The sequence below is a fragment of the Canis aureus genome, chromosome 14 (assembly GCF_053574225.1).
Source record: "Canis aureus isolate CA01 chromosome 14, VMU_Caureus_v.1.0, whole genome shotgun sequence".
Taxonomy (NCBI): Eukaryota; Metazoa; Chordata; class Mammalia; order Carnivora; family Canidae; genus Canis; species Canis aureus.
This window is the reverse complement of record NC_135624.1, coordinates 5,168,763-5,178,730: the sequence shown is the minus strand read 5'-3', so window position 1 is coordinate 5,178,730 and position 9,968 is coordinate 5,168,763. Positions and strand designations below refer to the sequence as shown.

The following is a 9,968-nucleotide window of genomic DNA, read 5'->3' as shown; positions in this document are numbered from 1 at the left end:
TTATGTACCATTTTAAATCATTTTTCTTATTCTTCGAAGATATGCTGTGATAGCATTTGGATGTGCTAGCTGTCCAAAATTAACTTGTGGGCGAGAAGGCTGTGGAACAGAGTTTTGCTACCATTGTAAACAGATTTGGCACCCCAATCAGACCTGTGATGCTGCTCGACAAGAGAGAGCCCAGAGTTTACGTCTGAGAACTATACGTTCTTCATCCATTAGTTATAGTCAGGAATCTGGAGCAGCAGGTATTTATGTCTAACTTTTTCTAATAAAATATTTGACATATACAGAGCACTATAGTTATCTTAATAAAAAAATGCAGTATTCACTTCCTGTTACTACCTTTTCTCCCTTTAGCTTTCAGAAGTGCTTAATGTGTTATTATTATTTCTGTCCCAAAAGTACTCGTCATTTACTATGGAAGAGAAAATGGTATTGAGGTTGGAAAGATTTTATTGTTTAAAAAAAAAAAAGAAAAGAAAAGGGAAGTGCCATGGTGATTTATATAATTGATAGCTGAGGATAGTCTGAACTATTGTTCATAAAGGTATGTTATGCAAAGCGTAGCAAAGATTTTTAATAAAATCATCTTTTATTTACAGATGTCTCATCTAATTCCAGGATCAAGGATTTACAATCATATCTTAGAGGGACACTAAGAATTTTGTGTCTTTGGCTAGGAATTTTTAAATTACCTGAGGATCTATATGTGAACAATATATGCATCTCCTAAATGTCAAAAATTAAAAAGTTCTGAATCTCTTAATATTCTTTGAATAAAAATTGAAAAATGTTTCCTATTTATAGAATTTCATTGTTTATTGGGATTTCAGTCATTTTTAGAAAAATGCTTTTCTCACTGATTATAAAATGGAAAAACTTGAAAAATACAGAAATTTGTCAAGAAAATAATTTACATTCCTACACAGTATATTGAAATAGTCATGTACTTTATGCTATTAAGGTCTTATTCAATAGAATCAAATTTAAAATTAAATAAACTTCAACATTTAATACTTTATACAATGTACACAGATTTTCTTGCTTATTTGCTCATTGACTTGTTTCTGTTGCTTTTTCTGAAGAGTTGAGGTGGAACTGAAAAGTATTAATAATAATTTGTAAGTATGGGTCCAGAAGCAATTCAGAGGAGACCTGATATACCTAAACCCTGTAGAGTCAACTGTAGCCATGGAGTGGTCCACTTGGAAATGATATCCCTCTTCTCTGTGTGGGCATGGATATTTATTACCAGACATACGTAATGAGTAGGAGCCTGGACTCTGGAATCAGTCTGTCTGGATTTGAATCCTAGCTTTTCCACTAATTCTGTGTGAGCGAGTTGTCTTATCTGTTAAATGAAGATACTAATATGTTTCTGTAAGATTGAAACTTTTCTTGACACATAGTAGGTGTTCTGACTATTTGAGGTAAAGAAACTAGAAAAAAGTCACCTGCTAGAGATTTGCATTTATTAATTTTAAAATAAGCATCATAATGTAGTCATCAAATGAATGTTGATCTTTCTCACAATATTCACTGTGGGAGATGTTATGTTTATTTCAGCACTGCTAACTTGGAATGCTTTATTGGTCATAACCTTTAGATCCCAATACAGCTGCTTAGATTATCTTAATGTCAATTTGATTTCTGGAAATGACCAAAAGTTCTTTTGGAGCTAAGTCTAACAGGTAGAATATCATACCAAGTTGAATCACTGGTTTAGGGTGGATCCAAAGTAAGATGTCACTATATGATCGAGAGTGATTTTTTTTTTTTTTTTATAATAAGTAGCTTTGAAAGCAGTTCTGAAAGAAGAACTTCTCAAATGATTTGAGCCAAATAGTAGAATTGTTGGAATAAATATAGCCTTCCAAGGTGATTATTTTAAAAACTTCATTTGGAATTTTTCCATGTTCAAAAATCTTTTAATTCTGAAAACTTAAAGTACATGCATTTTTACCTCCAATGCTCTAAAAATCAAAGCTCTCAGAACAAATGCTTGTATTAGAGTATTTTTTGATGTAATCTCTAAAAAACTTGAACTTGGCTACTCATTGACTTGTGGGGAAAAAAAAAAACAAAAGGGAACTACCATCTAAAATGATTTTGTTTATTCCCCTTGTTCCAGATATCTTGGTATTTTTTGTCTCCTGCTATCACGATACAGTGAAAAATTGGCTGCACTTGTAATAATTGCTTGGCATGATAATAATTAATTGGCTCTTTCTTTCTGGTCAATCAGCTGAAGATAAAGAAATATGCTTAATCATCTGGTACATTAAATAATTTGTATTATGATATAATTATCTTTAAACTGTGACAGTATTATATCTACATGAGACATTTTCTTATAGCTAGGAAGTTTATGCACTTGGAGTTAACATTTTAAATAAACTACATGTTTTTTATTTTTGTTACTATATTTTCCCCTTTATTAAAAATATGTGTAATTGGCTTTCCATCTTCATCTCTGACTCCTACTTCTAACAGCCCAAAAGATAACCAAACCACTGTTAACATTTTGTTATAAGTCCTTACAGGTAATATGGTTGGAGTGGGAAAGTTTTTAAACAGATTTTGAGAACTGTATGTTTTGTAATTTGTTGGGTTCCCCCCCCCCAACATGACAATAGCCCATACTTTAACAGTAAGTAAAAATATAATGATTTAAAAACAAAACAAAACAAAACAAAACCTTTGTCAAGCACACCCTAAATAGAAATGGGAAGCTTTTTCTTAATATGAGGTTGCTGTGGATTGATGCTCAGAGAAGGGGGCATCAATTGACCATGTAATCAGTAAAACAGCTCCTATTTTGGATTTTTGTATTTGAGAATATCTTGAGAGAAATATATAATTTCTAATTTGTTTTAAGAGGCAGACAAAACAGCCTTTTATAGATAAATAAGTACACAGTGGAAACATGCAGGTACGGATCTATAAAGAGACATCAAAAATACATTGCTTATGGTGTTCTTTATTTTTTTTTTTTAAAGATTTTATTTATTTATTCATGATAGTCACACAAAGAGAGAGAGGCAGAGACACAGGCAGAGGGAGAAGCAGGCTCCATGCAGGGAGCCTGACGTGGGATTCGATCCCGGGTCTCCAGGATCACGCCCTGGGCCAAAGGCAGGCGCCAAACCACTGCGCCACCCAGGGATCCCGGTGTTAGTTCTTTATATGTAATCTTAGCATATTAAAAGGCTGTTTTGTGGTTTAGAACCATAGAATGAATGGGGATGTTATCTTTCATTTTATTCTGAAGATTGCATGTATCAGAGCCAAAGTGGGGTCTCTTTACTCCCACCTCTAATTCAGATATTTACTACTTGAGGTATACTCTGGAATGAGGAAGTTTATTGATTAATATGCCACTTAAGCAGATAGTATTAGCATTTCTTAAATTTGAAGTACTAGACATTGTATCTGCTGTGAAAGCCAGCTTTTTTAAATTCATGCTTTAATTTATGCTGCGTTAAAAATGTTAAAAAATTTGTAATGCAGGGGATCCCTGGGTGGCTCAGCGGTTTAGTGCCTGCCTTCCGTCCAGGGCATGATCCTGGAGTCCTGGGATCGAGTCCCACCCACATCAGGCTCCTTGCATGGAGCCTGCTTCTCCCTCTGTGTCTCTGCCTCTCTCTCTCTCATGAATAAATAAATAAAATATTTTTTAAAAATTTTAATGCAGATTTTATGTTCTTTGGGTCATTTAAATCATGACTTATAAATATTTTTAATTTTTATATTCTAGTATTTATCATTTGTCTTGGTCTGGCTGCGTAGAGTTATCAGTTTGCTCAAAATTGTTTGAAATTGTTAAAATACTAATTGTGAGCTTTGACCAGTTCTTAAGTTAAAAAACAGCTTTGGCCCTAAAAGAAGCTCTAAAGAAACCCGAATTCACGGATAAAGCACAGGTGAAATTTGACTGTAAAACTTTTAGAAAGGAAAATATAGTTTAATGCTTATCATGTAAGAAAATGGAACAAATACTTGAATTCAGCAGCTAATTGGAAAATATAACTGGCTACCAATAATAGTAAAATAATTTACTGTTTGCTATTAAATAGATGGCAAGGTTCAAAATAGTTGTAGAATTTGAGATAACTCTTATTCTATGTCAGTGATTTTGAAACGTGCCATTTGATTTTAACGTGGCACCTGTGTGCATTGTAACCATATTATTATATACAAAAAGAGTACAGCAACAGCATTTGAATTAATTATTTTTTAAAAGACAAAGATAACTATTCTGCAGTATAAAGAATATCTAGATTTTAATAAAGTAGAGATGATTTGAAAAGTTGTAGAATACAAAGTGCCACTCAGAGAAGATAGCAATGGGATAGGAACAAAGAAACTTCACGTAGTTTGGAGTTCGCCTAGGGGCTGTCCTTGGTTCTCCTGTCTCTTTTTATTATTTTGTTACTGTTTGTTCTCATTGTTCCACTATTTTTGAAAATGTTTACAATTTGAAAATTTAATGTAAAACATGTTCCTTTTTCTGAGAAAAGAAGAAAAATACTTTTTTTAAAAAAAGTTATATAGATGTTCTTTGTAGCATTTCTTTTGGAAAAATATATGCTAAAAATAGTTGGCTTAAAGTTATCAGTTAACAAACTATGTAAAGATTTTTTGGCATTGCTACAATTGATTATCTACTAGACATTGTTATTTTTAGACCAGTTTTATGTAATAAACATCTCTTTATTTTCCTAATAGCTGATGATATAAAGCCATGTCCACGATGTGCGGCTTATATAATAAAGATGAACGATGGGAGCTGTAATCACATGACATGTGCTGTCTGTGGTTGTGAGTTTTGTTGGTTATGTATGAAAGAAATCTCAGATTTACATTATCTAAGGTAAGTATATAAAAGGAGCTATTTAGTCTGTGGTCATACCACCCTGAATGTGCCCTGTCTTGTCTGATACTGGAAGCTAAGCAGGGTTGGGCCTAGTTAGTACTTGGGGGGAAGGGAGAAAGAGCTCTTTATATCTAAATCTTTTATATATTTATTTTAGATAATTGGAAAGAATATTAAAGATTTTTAAACATGCTTATAAGATACTGAGAAGAATGTGTTTTATTCTAGTTACATAAATTTAAAAGGAACCAAATTATTGTGTTAGTCACTTGGGATTAATTAGTCAAAAATAGCAAACATAGATTTCTTCTTTTTTTGTTTGTTTTGTTAAACTTAGAAGCTAGTATTTTATACTCCTATGTAGCTTATACTAGGTCATAAATATTTCCATTTGATTGTCTTATATATAAATTCCCTCATTTAGTCCACAAAGAGAATTGTGTGCCTAAAAATAAGCATGTTTTGCATTAATTTATTCTTCAAAAGCTAACCTAACATTTTTAGGATAATAGAGGACTCAGGATAAATATTTAACTTGAATACTAGTTATCACTTTCTTTTTAAAATAACTGATGGCGGACAGCCTGGGTGTCTCAGCGGTTTAGCACTGCGCCTTCAGCCCAGGGCCTGATCCTGGAGACCTGGGATCAAGTCCCACATCAGGCTCCGTGCATAGAGCCTGCTTCTCCCTCTGCTTGTGTCTCTGCTTCTCTGTCTGTCTGTCATAAATAAATAAAAAATCTTTAAAAAATAAAATAACTGGTGGTAGTTCTTACATTGATATTGGGGGGGGGGGGTGTTGTGGAGGGCTTTAATGAATTCAGAATTCAAGGAAAGGAAAAAATAAAACCTCACTCCTGAGTATGAGAATTCTTCTTTAGAATCATTGCTTTAATGTAATATAGTCATCGGTTATGTTTTAGAGCAGTTACAGTTATAATTTTTTCAATTAGTCCATCAGGATGTACTTTTTGGGGGAAGAAACCCTGGAGCAGAAAGAAGAAGATACTGTGGCAGCTGGGAACACTTGTTGGTGCTCCCGTAGGAATTGCTTTAATAGCTGGCATTGCTATCCCTGCAATGATTATTGGCATTCCTGTATATGTGGGCCGTAAGGTAAAATGCTTATTAATTCTTTATTAGTTTAAAATCTTCAGGTTTAAGATTGATATTGATGATTTTTGTTTTTTGTTTTGAAAGATCATTTTTATGATCATTTTTATACTGAAATATCTTCAGTATAAAACTATTTTTTCATAAGGTAATAAATTGTCAGTGTTTGGCAAACTTGTATGTATCCATAAAAAGTAGACTTGCTTTAAAATTACCTGAATCTGAAAACTTTAGTACATTTCCTTTCTAACTTTAAGTATTGAAGGACACACCTGCTATTTTTCTCATGGGTATATCCTTGTAAAGTTAGGTCTATAAAATGTTAATAGCTAAGTTACATATGCCCTCAAGGCAAAGAATAATTAGCCAGTTACTGAATTATTTTGAACTTTAGTTCAAAGGTTTTATTTTCTTAGATTACTGCTATTAATATGCTGTTCTGTAGATTATAACAGTCTTGTGAAAGTCCAGATACCAATAATTGCCACTGGCCTATGAGTGATGAATTCTACTTCATTAGCTAAGCAATCTTTTTTGAAAGGTTAAAGGACCATTTATGAAGTGGCTAAGAATTCTGCTGTCTATGTTAATGGAATCTCAGAATTGAGAAGTAACTTTAGAAATTATCTGAGGGGATCCTGGATGGCTCAGTGGTTGAGCATTTGCCTTCAGCTCAGGTCGTGATCCTGGGGTCCTGGGATTGAGTCCCACATCAAGCTCCCTGCAAGGAGCCTGCTTCTCCCTCTGTCTGTGTCTCTGCCCCCCCCCCCCCCCCGTGAATAAATAAATAAAATCTTTTAAAAAACAAAACAAACTCCCTAAACTTATTTAAGGTCCCAAACATAGTAGCTGATTATAATAATCCTTCATGTAGTTACCCAAAACAAGGCTTTGCTAAAAGCAAGACTATTCAGATACTTGGAAATAGAAGTAGAAGGGAAGGAGAGACTGTTATACTGCACACATCTACAAATAATTCATAGAGGAGAGATCTCATTGTTCATGTCTTAGGTGCAGTTTTAAGTCCTCCTTTTTTCAAACGTATACTGAAAGGGCTGAAAGTTGTTGAATTAGTTTCCCATTGAAACAATGCTCTCTGTGCTATTTAGGGATATAAGTCAGCCCAGGAAAACTTGTTAGGTTGATAAAGTAGCTAAAAGCTTAGTCTTTATTTACAATAACAAATAGAAAATGTGGCACAAGAAAGTAAAACAAAAAATTAAGTTGAACCAGAGATAGAATAAAATATGATGACTGTGATTGAACATTGGTGCTTAAGGATGCAAAATTTTCTGGAAGATTCCTATCTACTCTGTCAGTTTTTAGCTTTGGCTTTTCTCTGCTTCATTGCTAAGTTTTTCAGGAATGGTAGTGGGGAGAGGAACAAGAATTAACTGCAGTACTGAAGGTTGATGAAAGATGCCTTGGGAGGGTCTGCCATTTCTGCGTGCATGGACTATTTAGGGAAGTATAGAGGCTCGTTTCCTAGGAACTTAGTTAATGCTGGCAGGATTCTCACTAGGAAATGTGAATGCTTCTCGTCTCATGCATGCTTCATCCACCTTCCTGCCCCAGCTTTCTCACTGTTTCCTATCTCCTACAAGGCTCATTGTACTTTATAGCCTTCAAGACAACCACGTAATAGATTATTTTATTAAATCTCACCTGTAACATTGTGCATAAGTCAAGTATTTTAGAGACTACCCATACATTTTTGGGGGCTATTTTGAATCTCTTGAAACAGAGGAGAAATATACTTTATTAGCTTTAGCCCTTGCAAACCATGAAACCAAAGAGACTGAGCTGTTCTTGAAGTTCAAATATCTTACAGACCACTTTCAATGTGATACTAAATTCTATTTATTAATTCTATTTAAAATTGTTTATTATCTCACAAGCCACTTTCAATGTGATATTAAATTCTATTTATTTTAATACAGTACCTATACTGTACAAAGATGCGAAGAGATCTAACTCCTGTCCTCTGGAAGCATTATTTATTCTTTTTTTCCTCTTTCTGCCTTTTACTTTGAACTATAAATGAGATCCCGGGATTCTGAGTCATTTGACATTTTTCTTTATAAAAAGGGATTCAAGAAAAAAATTGACTAATTTAGTGATATTTGCTTCTTAGTACTGCTTGTTAAGGTCCATTTAAAAAAAAGTGTGGCAGTCTCCCCTAGAAACCAACTTTTATCATTTAGGGATGCCTATTTAGAAAGAAACCCCATGGAATGCTAAATTTATTAGAAGTAATCTATTAGTCAAGCATCCAATTCATGACTATATTGAAGATAATATTCTTAATGCCTTTTTCTTTGCTCAAAACATGATTTTACCCTTCTTGAATAAGATTATACATTTACTCAAGACTGTTTAAAAGTAAACACAAAGTAAAATCTATTAAATCACTGTCTTATTTAAGCAAATTATTAATAAGGACTAAATTATACATAAGAATATGGTTTAAGAAAAATAGAACAATTTATCTTGAATTAAGACGCTTAAGTGAATGAAATTATGAAAGAAGTCACTTTAATTACTAGCAAATGTAGATCTATTTCATTTAAATTAAATATATAATGTGTTTTCTCTTTAAACCCCCACCCCATTTTTATTTTTAATTCAAGATTCACAATCGATATGAAGGCAAAGACGTTTCAAAGCACAAACGGAATTTGGCCATAACAGGTGGTGTAACATTGTCTGTAATAGTATCTCCAGTTGTAGCTGCAGTAACTGTAGGTAAGAAAATGCTTAAAAATACTGATTACCTCAAATTTTATAAAATTTAAGTTTTACAGAAGGATTTTTTCAAAGCAAAGCATTATATTGCAGAAGATTAAGAGAGTTTTTTTTTTATTAAGGACAATATAAGCTGAGCCTGCAGAAAGCCTCTCATTGAGTGTATTGGTTAAAAGTATTATAGACTCAGAAACCTAGAATTAGGATAATTGGCAAATTCTTATTGGCTCATACCCACCCTTACCACTTTCTCAAGCCTTGGCTCTGAAAAACAAAAAGGTTTACATCTTTTTTTCTCATGCGTGTCACCTAAGAGGTTAGAAGCTTTGAATTTGTCTCTTCACAGCTAGATAAATCCATTTTGGGCAAGGATTGGAAAACAGCAGCACTTTTCTCCTATACACTTTCTCTTGAAAAGGCTTTCTGAGAACTCATGTTTCTGTGATTATTTTTTAACTTACAATTACTAATTTAATTCCTCTCTAGGTATTGGTGTTCCTATTATGTTAGCCTATGTCTATGGTGTTGTTCCAATTTCTCTCTGTCGAAGTGGAGGTTGTGGAGTCTCTGCAGGCAATGGAAAAGGAGTCAGGATTGAATTTGATGATGAAAATGATATAAATGTTGGTGGAACTAACACAGCTGTAGGTAAGTCTTTTTAAGCAAAGGAAGAGGATGTACTTATTAATAGTTTTAGTTGGGAGAATAGGTAACATGCAAATTAGAATTTCCATTGCCCTCCTTTCACTAGGCCTAATAGCGTTCATCCTGAAGTACATCAGTGAAATGAACTGCCTGGGAAAGGTGAATGGATGAAAGAGGTTGGAAGAGTCCTGGGTACCTAACCTATACTAGAAATGTAATGTTGTAGACATTCTAGACTTTTAATCTTAAACTTTGCCTGAAATAATACAAATCGGTAAAACAGGATATGAAGAAAAAGGTAGTTCATAAAAGAAGTATAGATAGCTAGTGAAGAGAGAATATCTTTAACCCAATGTTATTCAAAGAAATATTAATTAGAACAATAACTGGAGAGTGAAAAGGCCCTCATAGACTGCTAGTAGGAGTAAATCTTAAGAAATGTGTGTGTTCTATCTTCTGGTAATTCTTATTATAGAAATTTGTCTTCAGGGAATAATCAGGCAGATGTGCAAAGATAATGTCCACTTTCTTACCTCCCATTCTCTATTGAACCCACTCCAATCAGATTTGGCCCCTACCACTCCAT

The 9,968-nt window shown here is 33.5% G+C and overlaps 1 protein-coding gene across 2 annotated transcripts in view; it reads left to right on the top strand.

Moving 5' to 3' along the window:
* Positions 1-9,968, top strand: part of RNF19A (ring finger protein 19A, RBR E3 ubiquitin protein ligase) — a 52,618-nt gene that overhangs the window by 35,892 nt on the left and 6,758 nt on the right. For both annotated transcript variants that reach the window (XM_077846775.1, XM_077846776.1), the window contains 5 exons: positions 40-248; positions 4,732-4,876; positions 5,833-5,995; positions 8,623-8,737; positions 9,224-9,385. In XM_077846775.1, the coding sequence (XP_077702901.1) occupies positions 40-248; positions 4,732-4,876; positions 5,833-5,995; positions 8,623-8,737; positions 9,224-9,385 (794 nt within the window). The remainder of the gene's footprint in view (positions 1-39; positions 249-4,731; positions 4,877-5,832; positions 5,996-8,622; positions 8,738-9,223; positions 9,386-9,968) is intronic.